The following is a 22,722-nucleotide window of genomic DNA, read 5'->3' as shown; positions in this document are numbered from 1 at the left end:
CATAGAGAATGATGCATTCTTTGTTCCTTACCTTCCATATTTGAGCTGTATTATTTTGTCCTTCTGCTTAAAATGTTGCAATATATTTGTATGTACTCTAATTGGGTTGAGTGATTCCACAATATTGCTTTGTTGTCCCGACAAAAACACAACAACATCGAAGACTCCACATCATTTCAAGGCGTTTTAAGATTTGACAAGAACACCAAGAGGATTTAAAACCTGAAGTGACGAGGATTTGTCCGATGTGCCAGATTTAATGGTTTTTAATAAGATTATGGTGAGGAGCACACTATGCCCGTTGCATCCTATGGGCTTGAACTTGACCTAAACACACACAAACACACACACACACACAAAATCCAAAATGCCAATATAAAAACACACATGTTTTATTCTTCAGGATTTGTTTTTAATTTAGAAAATCAAAATCGCAATTGTTTACGGTCATATTATGTATCAAACAGAAGCTTAAATATATAAGATCTAAAACATAGCATAACATTAATTATAAATTGTCATAACCAAGATATGCACATATGTATTATTTTAGATATCCTTTATACTTAATACATTTTCATATTCTAAATGTGGAAAATAATGTAGGAGTATGAAATACATTAAATAATTGTAACAATATTTTAAGAGATGAAGTGAGTAGAAAAGTGCCAGAAGACAATAGAGAATAAAAAAATCGCGGCGGTGATGGGGTTTGAACCCGTGGTGCGACAACTCCGCCTGGTCAGTGAGAGCGTGACTCTACCGTATGAGCTATCCACTCGCTTTTCTGAATTAACAATGTAATAGAAACATAAAAAAACATAATAAAATCATTTATCAGTTTTTTATCATATCATGTTATTTTATTTACAAAATTGCAATTTCCAAGGCAAACGTTAAACGCTAATGAATATGATATAATTTTAAAACGTATAATTACATGAACCATGAAAACTTTTACTTCAGTACTAATAAAGATCAACAAATCTTTAATTAATAATACATTGTGATTGTAAGCGCTTAGAGTCTGATGTTTTGGGGTTACAGCACTATAAGATAATTATAATTATCAGATAATTAAATACAAGTCATGATGAATGAATCAATTGATAAATAAAAAGTATGATATCAATACAGTCATAATCAGACAACAAAGTAAAGCAAATCAAATGAAAGGGCTCCGCCCCCCCCCCCAAGAAACCCACCCCCCCAAAAAAAAAAAAAAAAATTAAAACAAGACAAAACAAAACAAGGAAATAAAATTTAAAAACGAAGAAGACACCCGTCCAGCTAAAACACGAGTCTGAAAAGTTTAAGAAATTATAGTAATAATGATATTGATCAAGATTTAAAAACAAAAGAAGATTAGAATGCTCTGGAGATTATATTATTTCAGAAAATGCAAATCCAAAGTATTCACTGATTATGTCATGCACTGACACAATAATCAAATTTCTTGCTGGCACAAAACTAAAAACAAGTTGTGGTCTAGTGATATAGGACTGGCTTAAACACCAGATGACCAAAGATTCTAAACGTCTGTAATTCAAACCTGGGATTTTTTTTTTAAAATGGATCTTAATTCATTATCCGCAACCAATTGCTTCTAATCTCAACTAGCTTACAACGTATTGCTGCTGACTTGGGAATTCCTGTTAGGAATTTTTAGAAGGTTCAGTAATCATTCCGCTGAGTAGGACCTCCCGTTTTTTTTTCTGTGATACAATTTCAATACAAAAATAACGATATAAAAATGTACACATTATAAAGCGCCTTTCCACAGAGACACCATGCTAATTATACTTTACAAGGTTTATTATTAGTCAGCAAGTAGGGAAGGTTCAGATTTTCATTTTATACAGTACCAGTAGACAGTTACGCATGTGCAAGTTGGATAACCTGGTTTATAAATTTATTCAGCACAATTAAGACCATCTGACGTTGTGTTTTGAATATACAGGTTCAAATCAAAAGAACAATTCGTTTCGTATGTTTTGTGTTTTTAAATAGCACCTGAAACACATTTAGGTCACATCGGCGCCAGTAAAAAGGATGAAAATAAGAAAGTAAAACGTTCTAGAATTCGAACCCAAGAAAATGTAAGACAATTGGTATTGGTTCAAGTAGGAATATCAATGTAATGAGTTTGAAATCACCTTAATATCTCATCCTGACACAATCACCGATCCCCACTAAGTGGAACAGACTCAAATATTTACAAATCAGGTATATGTAAAACAAAGATTAATACTGTGCTTAACAGAGAGGTAATTTACAGGACAAAAATATCATATCCAAAAACTCTAACCATACATTTGACTGTTTCCCAGGACCAATACAAACCCAAGTAATCTTATTCCAAGAGAAAACAGAAAGCATGTTGGAAAACATATATAAGGTGATGGAAGTCACAATTGCAATAATTGATTTTGCTGCTTATCCTGGGATTTTATTTAATTTTTGTCCAACATTCAATATGCTTGGATCTCCTAAGGCTTAGATACCTGCTAGCTCGAGTTTTTTCAGTTTGAGAAAAGTCCAGCCTAGGTCAAAAGAATGTGCACAAAATGTTGATTTTATTATAATTGTATGCGAAAGTGTTCTCATTTTTCATAACAATTCTAAGTTCACAAGTACTGCAGAAAAAGGTATATGCTTTAAACAGTTAGATACGTTAATATTGATCTTTAGCCTTCGTCTTCACTGTCTATAATTTAAGTATTTTCAGTCCTTTTCCATCTCTTCGTAGTCCTTCTCCAACGCTGCTAAATCTTCACGGGCCTCCCAAAACTCTCCTTCGTCCATCCCCTCCCACACGAACGTATGAACAAATGCCCTTTTCTTGTACATGAGGTCAAACTTGCTGGTAAGCCTAGCCCATGCGTCGGCAATAGCTGTTGTGTTACTCAACATGCACAAAGCTCTCTGAGTTCTGGCCAAATCTCCTCCTGGAATGACAGTTGGTGGCATGTATTTAATTCGGGTTTTAATCCCTGTCAGGCACCAATCCACAAATTGGACGGATCTTTTTGTTTTAATCAAAGCAACGGCAGCATTGAAATCCCTTGGGACCACATCACCACGGTAGAACATACAACATGCCATGTACTTGCCCTGACGTGGGTCACACTTGACCATCTGGTGTGACGGTTCAAAACAGGCGTCGGTGATTTCAGCGACAGTTATTTGTTTATGGTACACCATGTCAGCAGAGATAAACGGAGCGTATGACACCAGTGGGAATTGCATACGTGGGCATGGTACAAGGTTGCCATGTAATTCGTCAAGACTGACATTTAAAGAGCCTTCCCATCTTAGAGATGCCGTTATTGAAGACACAATCTGACATATCAGACGGTTCATATTGGTAAACGTTGGTCTCGTGATATCAAGCTTGTCCCTGCAGATATCATAAATGGCCTTGTTGTCAATCATAAAGGAACAGTTAGAATACTTCAGAGTCTCGGGCGCTGTTAGAATAGAATTGTATGGCTCAACTATAGCCGATGATATATTGGGGGCTGGGTAGATGGAAAAATCTAATGTAGACTTTCTTCCATATTCCCGATAAAGACGTTCAAGAAGGAGTGAGGTGAAACCAGATCCAGTGCCTCCACCAAAACTGCGGAACAGCAGAAACCCCTGAAATGAATTGCATTCCTCGGTCATCTTGCGGATAGTATCAATCACCGGATCTACAGTTTCTTTACCAACAGTGTAACGGCCACGCGTATAACAGCTACAGGCACCTTCTTTGTGCGTCACGAACTGCCACGTGTCATACAAACGACGATAATAGCTTGTTCGTACCTCATCAATGTCGTCAGGCTCTAGATCCACAAAAACTGCCCGAGGTACGTATCGTCCGTTTTTTGACTCGCTGAAAATGTTGTGAAACGTATTGTTTGGAACCGTGTGGGACAGAATCCCATCTGGTCTAATGTCGTGCTCAAAGCAGTATTGCTCCCAGCAACCATTTCCAATTTGGATTCCGGCCTGGCCAATGTGAAGGGAGATGCACTCACGCTGTGAACAGAAGAAACAAACCGTTATCTAAAATAACTTATTGTGACCTATATGCTCAAATCGGTATATGTTGAGATGACACAAATCATGAAGATTGAATTGAAAGCCAAAATTATCAGTCATGAATTAACTTTGTTTCTCGTGTTAACTTAACTATATTTAACTCTCAATAACAGAAATCATAAGATATAAATACTAACATTCTAACAAAATGTAAATGGAACAGAGCCAGGCAACCCAGAAAGAATATTAAAAGAATAAAGCATTCTTTAAAAAAATAAGCTTTTTTTCAAACTCACAGACCTCTTGATGACCAATTTAACGTGCTACTATTACATCGCAGAAATTACGCAACATTTGGGAAGATTTAACGCCCATATTCTTCACAGACCTTATACCACACTAGTGCCTGCTCTCTTAAATATGCAACATTTGTCATTTAAATCTACAAGTACATCGAACTTTTCAATGCATACTGAAACTACTTATATTTGGTGAACTGACACGGCTTCTTGTCTCGTGGTGACACAAGCCTTTTATTGCGTGGCAATTATCGAATGGCTGGTAACAGTCATAGTGTTCTGACCTTAGTGCATTGTTCCTCAATGAATCACTTAACATCTTTTCCACACATCTGATTCGTGTTTTATTGAGTAGCTGCCTATAGGCTGAGATCAAATAAGACAACTTTTACAAAAAGGATGTCTCGAAGGCACGAGTACTATAAGCAATAGATATTAAATTCCATATGGTCAGCTGAAGAACCGAGAAAAAAAATAGAATTATGAATATATTCAATATGTAGACATGTTTTCTTTACATCACACACACACACACACACACACACACACACACAGACTCTCTCTCTCAAACAGACTCACACACACAAACACAAGCATACACACACACTCACTCATTGAGTGAAGTTGCAATACAATGCTCCAAATTGGCTCAAGACGAATCCATTGCGTAAGGCAGCTCCTGATGCACTTAGATGGCCAACACTCCAGGAGAGAAGGCGCAAATACATCTACTTTACACAACCAATAAGATAACATATACTGACCCAGGCTTTATTGTATCCACAATCTCCACCTACTATTCTCAAACATAAACTCATACATGTTAATAAAGGTTTGTCTCTTGAACAATACGAGAATTGAAGAAACTTCCAGATGACATATTAAAATCTGTTATGGACATCGAGTTCCTCTAGGAAAAAGTTGTTCCCCTTTGTTATTAGATAATGACATCAGATACAGATTAATTAATTATTATTCGTTTAGTCCATTGTTTAAAATATTAGTTGATCTCACAAATGTCAGAGTGGCATGCCCTAGAGAAGGATGCACTCTTAAGGGGCGGTTTATAATTATAAGGAAAATCCTTCAAAAAATTGTTTTTCAGATTTTGGTGAAAAAAGATATTCAATATTATTTTGTCCTTCTACTAACAATGTTTTGGCAATATATGTGTATGTACTCTAACTGGGTTGAGTGATTCCAGAATATTAACCTGTTGTCCCGACAAAAACACCACAACATCGAGGACTCCACATCATTTCAAAACGTTTTAACATTGACAAGAACACCAAGAAGATTGAAGAAATGGATTAACGGCGATTTGTGTGGTGCTCCTGATCTAATGGTTTCTATTTAAATTATGGTGAGGAGCACACTATGTCCTTTGCATCACATGGACTTGAACTTCATCTTAAAATTAACGAACTAACACACATAAACATAAACAGACAAAAATATCAAAAGGCCAACATAAAAACAGACATATTTTATTCAGCAGGATTGTTTAAATTCAGAAAATCAAAATCGCCGTTGTTTACTGTCATAATATCTATCAAACAGAAACTTTAATGTACTAGATCTACAACATAGCATAATATGAATTAAAAATTGTCATAACGAAGTTATCTCATTTTACATATCCTTTATCATAATACATTAAAATATTCTAAATGTAGAAACAATAATGTAGAAGTATGACATACATAAAATGATTTTAACAAAGTAATAGAAGCATAAAATAAAAAGAAAAATAATGAAATAATTCATCGAATTCTTATAATTATGTTATTTTATTTACAAAATTGAAAGCGTTCTGCGCTAATGATCAGGAAACAAATTTTAAAACGTGTAATTACATGAAGCATGAAAACTTTTACTTCAATACACATGAAGAGAAACAATTCTTTAATTAATTATACTGTGACTGTAAGCGCTTAGAGCCGGATGTTTAGGAGTGACAGCGCTATGAGATTAATTATATTAAATTAAATATGAGTCTTAACTAATGATCAATTTGTAAATAAAAAGTAAAAAATAGAAAAAATCATAACTAGACGAAAAAAGAAAGCAAAGCAAATGAAATGACCCCGCTTACCCCCCCCCCCCCCCGCTCCGGACAGAGAAACCCCTACACTTAATTTACGATTCCGATTGACATAAGACATTATCGTTGACAATCATATTGATCAATTTTTTTTTTGAAAATGGATATAAATATATATAAATATATATATATATATATTTACACACACACACACACACACACACACACACACACGCACACACAATTATGTTTAATATATACGCGGTATTTTTCAGAATCATTTTTCCCTGTCGCGCAGTACTCACATATCCAATGTATGTGTATATAGTCAATCTTAACTCTCAAAATAAGTTTGTTTAATTCAGTTTTATTTAAAGACTGTGTCATGTCGTTTAGATGGCACAACCGACGTGCACACTGACAACAAACATTGTTATGGCCTCATATTTGTTATTGGGTTTCTCTGAACCCAACGAAAAATGTTCTACAAATTGACATTGTTTCAGGGGCGGTTTGGGTCTAATTATTAGGAAAATCCTTCAAAAACTTGATTTTGAGATTTTGGTGGAAAATGATATTTTATTATATTAGAAATAATATAATTGAAGTCCAAATTCTTAAAGTAGACTATAAAGGCACGAATTACATAGTCGAAAATGGTACAGATAGTAAGAAATGTGTGAAAAACGGGAAGCCATTTTGCTATTTTCTCAATATGTCATTTTTCTCAGGGTATGAGAAACTGTGTCAAACGTTTCTCAGAATCTATTCAATGAAATTGTCTGAAAATTTCCACAGTTATCACAGAGATAATGTATTATGTCACCATAGAGAGATTTTTTTGATGAGATTTGTGAATTTTAAATTATAATCCTAAATCTGAATTTTTTACATCAATTTTGTTATAACATTTTGATTCTCAACTTTGTAATGATCTAATAAAAATTCCATAAGCTAAAGCAGTAAAATCTCTCTTTGGTGACACACTATGGTACAATGTTGATAAGAGGGAAGAATATGGAGGTCATTCCTTCATTAGTTTTTGTGGAACGTTTGCCACGAGATTGTTTTATTTTTTGATGTCAGACCCCCAAATTAGATCGCAAAATGGGTATCAACACAGATAATTAAAATTTTTCACCATAAATGTTGTTTTTTAACCTATATTGATGATACAGAATAATTAAAACATACCAATATAGATAATTAATTTTTTTTAGAAAAAACCCAAACCGCCCCTTAAGCTAGTTCTCTCGACAATTTGATTAAATCTTCAAAATTTTGCATGCAATCCCCTTGGATCAGCAAGTTATATAATCAGATTTTTATGATTACGGTTAAAAGAGCGAAGATGCCTAATCTTTATGAAGACCTGCATTTGTTAAGGCTGGAAAATAAGATGTCATCTCTGAAACCAGATCAGTTACATAAGGAATGTATTCAGTGGTCAGTAGAACTGGTTTCACGCATCTAAGGAGATTTAAACCAGTATTTTGACAACACATAATGTTGTTCTCAATTGCTTTCGGTTGTCAGATTAGAATAACATGTCCACGTTGGGTGACCTGGTTTATTATTGTATTCATCACAATAAAGACCATCTGAAGTTTTATTATTTTTTAATATAGAGGTTCAAATCACAAGTACAATTCGATTTGTTTATTTTGATTGTTTTTAAATGCGTTATGGCACCTGGAACATATTTAGGTCACATTGGGGCCAGTAAAGAATGAAAACGAGAAATTTCTAGAATTTGGTTCAAATAGGAAGAGACTCGAATTTTTACAAATCATGAATATGTAAAACAAAGATTCATACCGTGCTTAAAAGGGATGTAATTTACAGGACAAAAATATCATCTCCTAAAACTCTAACAATACATTTGATTGTTTCTCAGGACCAGAGCAAAACCAAGTAGTCTTATTCCAAAAGAAAGAAAGAAACATGTTGTAAAACAGATAATAGGTGATAGAAGACACGATTGCAATAATTGATTTTGCTGTGTAAACTGGGATTTGATTTCATTTTCGTCCAATATTTAATATTCTTGGATCTTCTAAGGCTTAGATAACTGTTAGGTCAAAAGATTGTACACAAAAGTTTAATTCTATTATAATTGTATGCGAACGTGTGGTCTTTTTTTGTAACAATTCCAAGCTTAAAAGGACTCCAGAAAACGGTATCTACTTTATACAGATAGATCCGTATCTCTTCCTCTTTAGCCTTCATCTTCACTGTCTTCAACTTTAGTATTTTCAGTCATTTTTCATCTCCTCGTAGTCTATCTCCAACGCTGCCAAATCTTCACGGGCCTCCGAAAACACTGCTTCCTCCATCCCCTCCGCCACGAACCTATGAACAAATGCCCTTTTCTCGTACATGAGGTCAAACTTGCTGGTAAGTCTAGTCCAGGCGTCGGCAATAGCTGTTGTGTTACTCAACATGCACACATCGCTACTGGCCCTGGCCAAATCTCCTCCTGGAAAGACAGTTGGTGTCTTGTAGATGATTCCGGCTTTTATCCCTGTTAGGCACCAATCAACAAATTGGAATGACCTTTTTGCTTTAATATCAGCAATGGCAGCACTGACATCTTTTGGTACCACATCACAACGATAGAGCATACAGCATGCGATATTTTTGCCATGACGTGGGTCACACTTGACCATCTGGTGGGACGGCTCAAAACAGGCGTTGGTGATTTCAGGGACAGTGATTTGTTGAGAGTACACCTTGTCAACAGAGATAACCCGAGCGTATGATGCCAGCGGGAAGTGCATACGAGGGAATGGTACAAGGTTGCCCTGTATTCCGTCAAGACTGTTATTTAAAGAGCCTTCCCATCTTAGAGATGCCGTTATTGACGACACAATATGACAGATCAGAAGATTCATATTGGTTAACCTAGGGGTCTCGAAATCAAGCTTGTCCCTGCAGATATCATAGATGGCCTTGTTGTCAATCATAAAGGAACAGTCAGAATACTCCAGAGCCGCGGGCGCTGTTAGAATAGAATTGTATGGCTCAACTATAGCGGATGATACATTGGGGGCTGGGTAGATGGAAAAATCTAATTTAGACTTTTTTCCATATTCCCAAGAAAGACGTTCAAGAAGGAGTGAGGTGAAACCAGATCCAGTGCCTCCACCAAAACTGCGGAACAGCAGAAACCCCTGAAGTGAGCTGCATTCTTCGGCCATCTTGCGGATAGTATCAATCACCGGATCTACAGTGTCTTTACCAACAGTGTAACGGCCACGCGTATAACAGCTACAGGCACCTTCTTTGTGCGTCACGAACTGCCACGTGTCATACAAACGACGATAATATCTTGTTCGTACCTCATCAATGACTTCAGGCTCTAGATCCACAAAAACGGCCCGAGGTACGTATCGTCCGTTTTTTGACTCGCTGAAAATGTTGTGAAACGTATTGTCTGGAACCGTGTGGGGCAGAATCCATCTGGTTGAATGTCGTGCTCAAAGCAGTATTGCTCCCAGCAACCATTTCCAATTTGGACTCCGGCCTGGCCAATGTGAAGGGAGATGAACTCACGCTGTGAACAGAAGAAACAAACTGTCATCTAAAAAAACTTATTGTGACCTATATCCTCAAATCGGTATATGTTGAGATGACACAAATCATGAAGATTGAATTGAAAGCCAAAATTATCAGTCATGAATTAACTTTGTTTCTCGTGTTAATTTAACTCTATATTTAACTCTCAATAATAGAAATCATAAGCTATAAATACTAACATTCTGACAAAATGTAAATGGAACAGAGCCAGGCAACCCAGTAAGAATATTAAAAGAATAAAGCATTCTGTAAAAAAATAAGCTTTTTTCAAACTCACAGACCTCTTGATGACCAATTTAACGTCCTACTATTACATCGCAGAAATTACGCAACATTTGGAAAGATTTAATGCCCATATTCTTCACAGATTTTATACCACACTAGTGCCTGCTCTCTTAAATATGCCACATTTGTCATTTAAATCTACAAGTACATCACACTTTTCAATGCATACTGAAACTACTTATATTTGGTGAACTGACACGGCTTCTTGTCTCGTGGTGACATAAGCCTTTTATTGCGTGGCAATTATCGAATGGCTGGTAACAGTCATAGTGTTCTGACCTTAGTGCATTGTTCCTCAATGAATCACTTAACATCTTTTCCACACATCTGATTCGTGTTTTATTGAGTAGCTGCCTATAGGCTGAGATCAAATAAGACAACTTTTACAAAAAGGATGGCTCGAAGGCACGAGTACTATAAGCAATAGATATTAAATTCCATATGGTCAGCTGAAGAACCGAGAAATAAAATAGAACTATGAATATATTCAATATGTAGACATGTTTTCTTTACACCACACACACACACACACAAACTCTCTCTCTCTCAAACACACACACACACACAAACACAAATACACAAGCATACACACACTCACTCATTGAGTGCAGTTGCAATACAATGCTCCAAATTGGCTCAAGACGAATCCATTGCGTAAGGCAGCTCCTGATGCACTAAGATGGCCAACACTCCAGGAGAGAAGGCGCAAATACATCTACTTTACACAACCAATAAGATAACATATACTGACCCAGGCTTTATTGTATCCACAAACTCCACCTACTATTCTCAAACATAAACTCATACATGTTAATAAATGTTTGTCTCTTGAACAATACGAGAATTGAAGAAACTTCCAGATGACATATTAAAATCTGTTATGGACATCGAGTTACTCTAGGAAAAAGTTGTTCCCCTTTGTTATTAGATAATGACATCAGATACAGATTAATTAATTATTATTCGTTTATTCCATTGTTTAAAATATTAGTTGAGCTTACAAATGTCAGAGTGGCATGCCCTAGAGAAGGATGCACTCTTAAGGGGCGGTTTGAGTCTAATTATAAGGAAAATCCTTCAAAAAATTGTTTTTCAGATTTTGGTGAAAAAAGATATTCAATATTATTTTGTCCTTCAACTAACAATGTTTTGGCAATATATGTGTATGTACTCTAACTGGGTTGAGTGATTCCAGAATATTAACCTGTTGTCCCGACAAAAACACCGCAACATCGAGGACTCCCCATCATTTCAAAACGTTTTAACATTGACAAGAACACCAAGAAGATTGAAGAAATGGATTAACGGCGATTTGTGTGGTGCTCCTGATCTAATGGTTTCTATTTAGATTATAGTGAGGAGCACACTATGTCCCTTGCAACACATGGACTTGAACTTCATCTTAAAATAAACGAACAAACACACATAAACATAAACAGATAAAAATATCAAAAGGCCAACATAAAAACAGACATATTTTATTCAGCAGGATTGTTTAAATTCAGAAAGTCAAAATCGCCGTTGTTTACTGTCATAATATCTATCAAACAGAAACTTTAATGTACTAGATCTGCAACATAGCATAATATGAATAAAAATTGTCATAACGAAGTTATGTATATATGTCTCATTTTACATATCCTTTATTATAATACATTAAAATATTCTAAATGTGGCAACAATAATGTAGAAGCATGACTTACATAAAATGATTTTATCAAAGTAATAGAAGCATAAAATAAAAAGAAAAATAATGAAATAATTCATCGAATTCTTATAATTATGTTATTTTATTTACAAAATTGAAAACGTTCTGCGCTAATGATCAGGAAACAAATTAAAAAACGTGTAATTACATGAAACATGAAAACGTTTACTTCAATACACATGAAGAGAAACAATTCTTTAATTAATTATACTTTGAATGTAAGCGCTTAGAGTCGGATGTTTAGGAGTGACAGCGCTATGAGATTAATTATATTAAATTAAATATGAGTCTTAACTAATGATCAATTTGTAAATAAAAAAGTAGAAAATAGAAAAAATCATAAGTAAACGAAAAAAGAAAGCAAAGCAAATGAAATGACCCCGCCTCCCCCCCCCCCCCCCCCCCCCCCCCCCGCTCCGGACAGAGAAATCCCTTCACTTAATTTACGATTCCGATTAACATAAGACATAGTGACAATCATATTGATCAATTTTTTTTTTTGAAAAATGGATATATATATATATATAAAAAAAAAAAAAATATATATATATATATATATATATATATAAAATATATATATATATACACACACACACACACAATTATGTTTAATATATACGCGGTATTTTTCAGAATCATTTTTCCCTGTCGCGCAGTACTCACATATCCAATGTATGTGTATATAGTCAATCTTAACTCTCAAAATACGTTTGTTTAATTCAGTTTTATTTAAAGAGATGGCACAACCGACGTGCACACTGACAACAAACATTGTTATGGCCTCATATTTGTTATTGGGTTTCTCTGAACCCAACGAAAAATGTTCTACAAATTGACATTGTTTCAGCTAGTTCTCTCGACAATTTGATTAAATCTTCAAAATTTTGCATGAAATCCCCTTGGATCAGCAAGTTATATAATCAGATTTTTATGATTACGATTAAAAGAGCGAAGATGCCTAATCTTTATGAAGACCTGCATTTGTTAAGGCTGGAAAATAAGATGTCATCTCTGAAACCAGATCAGTTACATAAGGAATGTATCCAGTGGTCAGTAGAACTGGTTACACGCATCTAAGGAGATTTAAACCAGTATTTTGACAACACATAATGTTAATAACATGTCCACGTTGGGTGACCTGGTTTATTATTGTATTCATCACAATAAAGACCATCTGAAGTTTTATTATTTTTAATATAGAGGTTCAAATCACAAGTACAATTCGATTTGTTTATTTTGATTGTTTTTAAAAGCGTTATGGCACCTGGAACACATTTAGGTCACATTGGGGCCAGTAAAGAATGAAAACAAAAAATTCCTAGAATTTGGTTCAAATAGGAAGAGACTCGAATTTTTACAAATCATGAATATGTAAAACAAAGATTCATATCGTGCTTAAAAGGGATGTAATTTACAAGACAAAAATATCATCTCCTAAAACTCTTACCATACATTTGATTGTTTCTCAGGACCAGAGCAAAACCAAGTAGTCTTATTCCAAAAGAAAGACAGAAGCATGTTGGAAAACAGAGAAAAGGTGATAGAAGACACGATTGCAATAATTGATTTTGCTGTGTAAACTGGGATTTGATTTAATTTTCGTCCAATATTTAATATTCTTGGATCTTCTAAGGCTTAGATAACTGTTAGGTCAAAAGATTGTACACAAAAGTTTAATTCTATTATAATTGTATGCGAACGTGTGGTCTTTTTTTGCAACAATTCCAAACTTAAAAGGACTCCAGAAAACGGTATCTGCTTTAAACAGATAGATCCTTATCTCTTCCTCTTTAGCCTTCATCTTCATTATCTTCAACTTTAGTATTTTCAGTCATTTTTCATCTCTTCGTAGTCCTTCTCCAACGCTGCCAAATCTTCACGGGCCTCCGAAAATACTGCTTCCTCCATCCCCTCCGCCACGAACCTATGAACAAATGCCCTTTTCTCGTACATGAGGTCAAACTTGCTGGTAAGTCTAGCCCAGGCGTCGGCAATAGCTGTTGTGTTACTCAACATGCACAAATCGCTACTGGCTCTGGCCAAATCTCCTCCTGGAAAGACAGTTGGTGTCTTGTAGATGATTCCGGCTTTTATCCCTGTTAGGCACCAATCAACAAATTGGAATGACCTTTTTGCTTTAATATCAGCAATGGCAGCACTGACATCTTTTGGGACCACATCACCACGATAGAGCATACAGCATATTTTTGCCATGACGTGGGTCACACTTGACCATTTGGTGAGACGGCTCAAAACAGGCGTTGGTGATTGCAGGGACAGTGATTTGTTGAGAGTACATCTTGTGAACAGAGATAACCGGAGCGTATGATGTCATCGGGAAGTGCATACGAGGGAATGGTACAAGGTTGCCCTGTATTTCGTCAAGACTGTTATTTAAAGAGCCTTCCCATCTTAGAGATGCCGTTATTGACGACACAATATGACAGATCAGAAGATTCATATTGGTTAACCTAGGGGTCTCGAAATCAAGCTTATCCCTGGAGATATCATAGATGGCCTCGTTGTCAATCATAAAGGAACAGTCAGAATACTCCAGAGACGCGCTCCAAACAGGCGTTGGTGATTGCAGGGACAGTGATTTGTTGAGAGTACATCTTGTGAACAGAGATAACCGGAGCGTATGATGTCATCGGGAAGTGCATACGAGGGAATGGTACAAGGTTGCCCTGTATTTCGTCAAGACTGTTATTTAAAGAGCCTTCCCATCTTAGAGATGCCGTTATTGACGACACAATATGACATATCAGAAGATTCATATTGGTTAACCTAGGGGTCTCGAAATCAAGCTTATCCCTGGAGATATCATAGATGGCCTCGTTGTCAATCATAAAGGAACAGTCAGAATACTCCAGAGACGCGGGAGCTGTTAGAATAGAATTGTATGGCTCAACTATAGCCGATGATACATTGGGGGCTGGGTAGATGACAAATTCTAATTTAGACTTTTTTTCCATATTCGCAAAAAAGACGTTCAAGAAGGCGTGAGGTGAAACCAGATCCAGTGCCTCCACCAAAACTGCGGAACAGCAGAAACCCCTGAAGTGAGCTGCATTCTTCGGTCATCTTGTGAATAGTGTTAAGCACCTGAATTTCGATTTCTCTACCAACAGAGTATCGACCACTCGGATAACAGCTAGAGGCATCTTCTTTGTGTGTTACAAACTGCCGCGTGTAATATAAATGACGAAAGTATCTTGTTCGTACCTCATCAATGACTTCAGGCTCTAGATCCACAAAAACTGCCCGAGGTACGTGTTTTCCGCTATTTGACTCGCTGAAAATGTTGTGAAACGTATTGTCTGAGACCTTGTTGGGAAGAAATCCATCTGGTTGAATGTCGTGCTCAAAGCAGTATTGTTCCCAGCAACCATTTCCAATTTGGACTCCGGCCTGGCCAATGTGAAGGGAGATGCACTCACTCTGTCAACAGAAGAAACAAGCCGTTATCTAAAAGAACTTCTTGTGACCTATATCCTCAAATCGGTCTATGTTGAGATGACACTAATGCTGAATATTGCATTCAAAGCCAAAATTATCATACTTGAATCAACTTTGTTGCCGTTGTTAACTTAACTATATTTAACTCTCAATTTATGAGATATAAACACTACCATTCTCTCAAAATGTGTATGGAACAGCGCGTATATCTACCCATCTATCTACTTATCTATTATATATCTAACTTTATATCCCTCTACATAACTATATATCTATCTATCTATATATCTATTCATCTACCCATTTATCTATCTATCTATCTATTTTCTATCTATCTATATGTGTTTATTTCTCGGTGGTTGAAGTATGAGACGTTAGCGTGGTGTTATCTAGTTGACATACTAAAAACTTGCCCCAACAGTCCCTGACTATGAGTGATAAATTTCAATCATGAAGAGGAATGGATGATTGATTAGGAGATTTTAGAAGTATTTAAAGAAACCTTAAATTTTCAGCCTAATTATGGTTTGTTTGCATCAAGAACAAATTGCCAATTTAAACCCTATGCCAGTTCAAAAACAAAATCCTGATGCACATAGATTTGACACTTTCAGTAAGTCCTGGGGTTGGGGGCGGGGTTTAAATAATATGCAATTCCACCTTTTTGTATTATCTCCAGAGTTATTAAAATCAGAAGAGAAAAATCAACAAATGTTTTAGTGGTTCTGGTATAGAATAACCATGTTTGGTATCCAGAAATAGGAAGGATGCTAGTCGCAAGGCCAGTTATAGTGTCAGCTAGGAATAATCTGCTGCAACTTCCAGCTTATCCAGAGAAAGTTCACACGATTGTGAAATCAAGGGAGCGATCTATATTCATGTTTTCGTCCAACCAGGTCATCAATCGCATGATATTTGCTTTCCAACGATTGGATATTTCTTAACAAATGTAAACATGCTGCTTTGTTTATAAAAGTTACTGACATACCCATGTGTCAAGCTGAATAAAATGACCAATCGTGATGTTAGATTTTTAAACAGCTGTGAACACTTTTTACTACGTGGATCACTTTGAGCACATTTTGCAATGTGACCAATGACCCCGAGCACATGGAAAGTTAATATAGATCATGCCCATTAGACTGATTTGCTGCATTATCTCAGGAAAAGATAGAAAGATCAAGGAATTTTAGAAATGTCTTCAAGGTACTCACAGCTTCGTGGAGGGCTGGAACCTTCAGAAATTATGATTGTTATACTGCAAAATGGAAAGAATATACAGATAAAAGGCACCCGTTTTATTTCACCACATGCAGCAGACGCTACTAGTTTTTTTTATCCGAGTCATTCATTAAAGAATGCAGTTCTACTGCTGTTTGTGCTGTAGGATCAGCTCGATCTAATCTTTTGGGGTTAAAAGAAGGCATTGACTTGGGAGAGCATGTCTTAGTCAAAAGATTAATGAATGGGTATAATATGAAAAACTGCCGACTTTAACAAAATATCCAGAGACATGGAATGTAAATTTGTTACTACCTTATTTTGAGAAACAATATGCTTATTTAAGCTGAGATGAATTAATACTAAGTTGGTACTGATGTTGGTTATACATACTGGGCAATTATTGGATATAAATAATATGAATTAACTGTAAACAGGTGGTTTTTATAACTAACTTGATTAAACAATCAAGACCAAATAAACACTTACCTGCCATGGAACGTACAGCTTACCTAGAAAATGAAAAATTATGCATTGTAAAATTATGACTTTTATCTCGGGCATCTAGTAGATTGAAGCATTCTAAGACGTGACATTTTATAAGTTATACGAAGCCATATAAGAAGTATCAAAAGACACTTTGGCTAGGTGGATAAAGGAAAGTTTATGTGTTGCTGGGTTTACACAGAAAAAAAACTCAACCCACAGCACCCGTGCGGCAAGTGTGTCAGCTACTAGTAAAAGAGGAGTACTGGTGGAAAAAAAATAATGAAGGCGTCTGGATGGTCACGTGTCACAACTTCTTCAAAGTTTTATAGGAAGAAAGCAGAAAGTATAGCTCAGGGCTTGTTGGCTGCATATGTCCAGAAATAAGTATGTTATCGTATGCAGTAATGGTAGAAAGTTACTCGCTGTCTGTGCTTATGTAGGCAATTACCATATCTCGTAAGCTCTTTTGGCATGTAATTAACTGATTGTACTGAGGTAAAATTACTATAACCAAGCAAGACCTACCTGTTGAAGCTTGCTTGTAATCCTACAGATGCATTGAGAATAGGCTTCAACTGTCGTGACGTCACTTCCCTCGTAATGGCGCATAGTAACTTAGTAACTGGTTCTAAACTATCGGAACAATGGAGGGCGCCCTTATTAAATACTTCTCCACGAACATAAAAGTGTATCCAGATGAGAAAAACATTATTAATCTGATCATGTTATGACTTTTATACATTCTGTTCATATGACATGTGAAAAAGTTCTAGCCAGCATGAAAAATAAAAAGTACAGATTGTTTCTGTTTAGAACCAATCTGCTCTTTGCTGGGCGGACGTAACATCAGAAGATTGAATCCTTTTGGGCCATAAATACCTCTCAATACCTTTCATTTACCACCCTACTTATTCTGATTTCAATGAAATCACCAACGCAGCCTTCTTCAAAGATATTTAAACGGTACTTCCTAAACTGCGACCCATCGTCTCGAAACAGCATTACGTCGGAATGAATAAGATTCTGAATACTGAATTTATGGGCGAATATGAAGCATGGAGTTGATTCCTCTCCCTGTGGTGGAAAACAAATGACTCGAATTTTGTATTTCTCATAATTTCACGTCTAATTTCGCTTTTCTGAATCTTACTTATCCCGATATAATACCGTGTTGCGACAGTGGGTCACAATTGAGCATAAACCATGGTCATCTTATTGGTATGGGGAGTTAAACTTCCGTTGTGATACAAGTGAACAACTCTACATTAATAAGATGAAAGCATATATTATCAAACCATGCAATATGGTGAAAAACTCATTATGTTACCATCAAAATCCAAACGAAGTATGGTTATCCAGTCTGTGATCAGAGATATTTTCACAACACAGCTTAATTCATGGTATTGAGACATGTAGTACAATCGAACATCAACAATGGTCGTGTTGCTGGTATGGCATCGTAACTGAAGATGATTGTTATCCGTTATCCCACATCAAGATGTGCAATGAAATGATCTCTGACCACAAACTTATGGTATTAAGAAATGTAATAAAAACCTTCATGAAATAATAATTTTAAAATTTGAAGAACCGATAAAAATGAATTCAAACATAACACCGCTTCTTCCCCGAATCACATTGCGTCCCGCAAAGTCGGTTCTTTCAACGAAACTGTCCGTTACGTGATTGACCAACATGCCACAATAACTCAAAGATGTATTTCCGTTAGGAAATACTCAATAAAGCAGGCGAAATCGAAACTTAATAAAGCCGAATGCCAGTGGTACAGAACCAAGAGCGCAGGCTATTAATCTCTACTGAAGATCGAAAAGCAAATCTGAAAACGGTGTACCCCAAAACTCGGTTCTTGGCCGGCATTATCTCATATTTATATGTAGCTCGTAGCATTACCAATGTAACATTAGGTATCATTTCTACGCATACAATACTCATTCCATTGCTATACAGTTGGGAAATAGACAAAAATTATAGAACAACCAAGCTTTTGTATAGCTTAATTTTTAAATAATGGATGAACACAAAAGTAATGCTTAACAGCCACAAGATGGAAGACATGGTCATTGAAACACCAACAAACATGAAGAAGTTTAATACATCACGTAAAAGGAAATAGATGGCTCCATCATATTATAGCAGATTTACTGCAAATAAATGAAAGTATTTAAATTTTCGCCGGAATACTCGATCTTCAAATATCGATCGGTTATAATGACTTTCATCTTGACAAAAACTTGAGGGTCATTTTTATCGATCAAAGATGTTTGAAGAACTATATTTCTGCCCAAAAAAGAAACTTGTACCGCAGTATTAGGAGAAAATATGAGCCAACTGTTGCCTTCCTCTTATTTTTCCTCCTTCCTCTGTCACCATCCCACACAAACCTTCATGCCTCAAAGTGTGGCCAAAATGACAGTTTCCTTCTTCTAACTATGGTGATAAGTTGTTCCTGTCGTCCTGCATCATAGTAACTTCTTCCAGTGCGTCTTTATGGTTTCTGTGTTCTGTATACGGCACCCGTAGCAGTTTTCGATAACTTTTCATCTCAAAAGCAGATATTCTAGCGCTCTAATTCCGCAGGTAATGTCCATAAGTCGCAGCCGTATAGTAAGATGGAAAATACCACTGATTTGTACAGTTCAATTTTTATTTCGAAATTGATTGGACTTTTCTATATTTTTGTCAGTATCATTAGTGTTGCTGTTTATATTCCTATTCTTGACTTAATCTCAATTGTACTGGTAGCGTCCCTAGTTATCAGAACACCCAAGTATTTAAATATTGACACTTCCCCGAGTTTTTCATAATCGATTGAAATTTCTGCACGTCCATCATTTCTTCTGTTTACCAATATCTGAGACTTTTTGTACTTATTTCCATGTCGTAATACATTGCTTTATGTGCAAGTGGGTTAGTTATATCTTGTAGTTCTTGTTTATTTTCAGCCATGATGTCTATGTCGTCAGCAAAACGCACATTACACAATTTACGTCCGCCAATTTCTGGAATTTGACGTAATTTTGGGAACTGGTTCGATGTTTAGTTCTTTTAATGTCATTTATACCTGACGAGAGTTCTTCCCAGTTTACCTCAAAAAATTAAATCTGAGATGAGGTTTGAGATTATCACAAGTAGAAAATAGTTCTGTGTTCTGTGTGCGGCTATGTGATATTGTGGTATGACACTCGCTTTCGGATTGGAAGGTCCTAGGTTCGAGCCTCGCTCATCGCATAGTTGAGTCCTTGGAAAATGCTCTTTTCTCATATTCTCTCACCGTACTCAGGTGTAAAACGAGTACCTGGCCTTTAAAGGGGGGAGGGGGGAGGGACACTAAATGGTCATTTCTTTATTTGATGAAATATTCTCATCTATGCACAGTCATAATGTATATGTTTGGGAAGGATGATTGCATACAATTTTTTTTCGAAAAAAGTTGCCCGTTGCTATGGAAACGACGATATATTGGAAAATAAAAAAAACAAATCTTAAAAAGTCAAAGGGTTTTTGGTTTATCAACCGATTGCCATAAACTAAAAATGGGCAGGATTTAACCATACTATGGTTCACAAAATACATTATTATGAGTCGAAAAAAACTGAAGACGAAGTTCTCATGCACTTTTTTATGCCAACAAATGGTCACATGACAACATCCCACCAAAATCTCATTTGAGCAAACTGGGTCAAAATTCATCATTTTTAATGTCACTCCCCCCCCCCCGCCCCTTAACAACGTTGACTCTGTCAGAAAAAAAATATATAAATCGCCTTACATGCGTCATGTCTTGTCCTAAATATTAAATGTTGCTGTTGGACAGGTACCCCCTGTAAAGCAATTTGAGCACGTTTAGTGGATAAGGCGCTATACAAAAGCTCTAATTTTTGTGTGATTTTGGTATGGGGTTGCCGGTTGGATGTTTTGGAGATATCTGAAGGAAACAAATACAAGGTCTGGATTGTAGCTCCTTCTCCTGCGAGCGCTTGAAAATGGTGGCTTTTCTTTTGACTCTTTGAGGACTGTTAGGTTATATTTTTAAAAATCAACCAAAAAAATTGAGATTTATATAGCGCAATATACACTAAATGTGCTCAAAGCGCTTTACAAAGTGCCCCTGGTCAACAAAAACATTTAACATGAAGGACAGGACATGACGCCTGTTAGGCAATATTACAATTTTTCGGACAAAAACAATGCTGTTAACGGCCTGGTACTCATTTTACACCCGATTACGGTGAGAGAATATCAGTAAAGTGCCTTTTTCAAGAACTCAACTATGCGCCGAGCGCGAGGCTCGAACCCAGGACCTTCCGATCTGAAAGCGAGTGTCATACAACTAGACCACATAGCCGCACATATATATTGCTCAGCCTATTCCTCAACAGTTTCTTTATCTTCGTTATTATCACTCTATCCCCATAAGTTGGTGCTGTGGCTGTTAAAGTTCTCTATCACAACCATTGGTTTCTCAGTATATAAACCTTTTAATGTCCATCATCATCATCAACATCATCATCATCACCATCACCACCACCACCATCACAACTATCATCATCATCATCACCACATCATCATCATCATCATCATCATCATCATCATCATCATCATCATCATCATCATCATCATCATCCTCATCATCACCATCATAATAACTATCATTTTAAAAAAAACGCAAAACGTTTATATTTTTAATTATAGATTCAAACCTCCGCATACAGATGTACAACGGAGAAAAGGTTAACATTTTACAAACTAATAAGTAAATAACTAATTTTTCTTACTTACTAAACAATCAGATTAAATAATTTAACAGGAAAACAACACTTACCATAGCTGCAGATGAAGATTGGAGATCTTATGAAAATTGAATATTATTAACACTTCATAAAAAAATAACTTGTCACTATTTGTTTAGATTTTTTTTAAACTACTGAATGTTTATGTTAGCAATGAAAATCACGCATACACACACAAAGTGTCAACACGGCATCACACTTTATTAATTTTGAATAATTAAAAGTTTGAAACGATTCCAACAGCTGGCTTGCCGAATGTCTTTTCTAAAGCATCCAAAATTAATAATTTTAAACAAACGTTGAAGCCGTACTATATATTTTCCTAGAAAATGTGAACATTGAGCATTCTGTTCATTTAAATATAATTCCTATTGTCACTGAGAAAAAAAAATAACAAACTAGTAAAATACAGGCCAGCGAATATATATTTATAACAAGTACAACCTAAAAGCAAATCTGTCAAAGTTGTTGCATGCATAGATTCTTTAAAAGGATCACTGGTGCCGTATTCTATTGATGTAATCAACCATTCTATTCCGGATGAGTGAACATTTCAAATAACATTGAACTCAAAAGGATATGCGAGTCTTTATATTCACGGAGCCTGCTTTCAATCGAATTCTAGTAAAAAACATATTTCAATTTTTTTTTTTTTGGAAATTAAAACGTAGGTGTTAGATTAAGATCTGCTTTTCCCCCTGTCTTTGTAGACCTTGGGCTTCTCGTGCGATTCGATTTTTTTTTCCCCTTAACATTACACATCTTTATTGCAGGTTGAGCTTTTGTATTTTTTTTATT

General features: G+C 35.9%; 2 protein-coding genes and 1 pseudogene across 3 annotated transcripts; all 3 read right to left on the bottom strand.

Moving 5' to 3' along the window:
• Positions 1-396: 396 nt before the first annotated feature.
• Positions 397-22,383, bottom strand: LOC144956953 (tubulin alpha-1C chain-like). The gene is made up of 2 exons (XM_078887798.1): positions 21,957-22,383; positions 397-4,026 (listed from the first exon to the last, which is right to left on the bottom strand). The coding sequence occupies exons 1-2, from the start codon at positions 21,957-21,959 to the stop codon at positions 2,725-2,727; spliced, it is 1,305 nt and encodes a 434-aa protein (XP_078743924.1). The 5' UTR covers positions 21,960-22,383; the 3' UTR covers positions 397-2,724.
• On the bottom strand, positions 6,449-13,751 carry LOC144957074 (tubulin alpha-1C chain-like). The gene is made up of 2 exons (XM_078888040.1): positions 13,610-13,751; positions 6,449-9,850 (listed from the first exon to the last, which is right to left on the bottom strand). The coding sequence occupies exons 1-2, from the start codon at positions 13,749-13,751 to the stop codon at positions 8,628-8,630; spliced, it is 1,365 nt and encodes a 454-aa protein (XP_078744166.1). The 3' UTR covers positions 6,449-8,627.
• Positions 13,240-20,080, bottom strand: LOC144957073 (tubulin alpha chain-like; annotated as a pseudogene). The gene is made up of 6 exons (XR_013642080.1): positions 19,980-20,080; positions 18,932-19,073; positions 18,441-18,576; positions 17,114-17,136; positions 14,732-15,385; positions 13,240-14,415 (listed from the first exon to the last, which is right to left on the bottom strand). The product of XR_013642080.1 is annotated as a tubulin alpha chain-like (transcript).
• Positions 22,384-22,722: the final 339 nt, after the last annotated feature.

The sequence above is a fragment of the Berghia stephanieae genome, chromosome 11 (assembly GCF_034508935.2).
Source record: "Berghia stephanieae isolate SIO BIC M18660-M18661 chromosome 11, UCSD_Bste_1.3, whole genome shotgun sequence".
Classification (NCBI taxonomy): Eukaryota; Metazoa; Mollusca; class Gastropoda; order Nudibranchia; family Aeolidiidae; genus Berghia; species Berghia stephanieae.
This window is presented reverse-complemented; position numbering and strand designations above follow the sequence as displayed.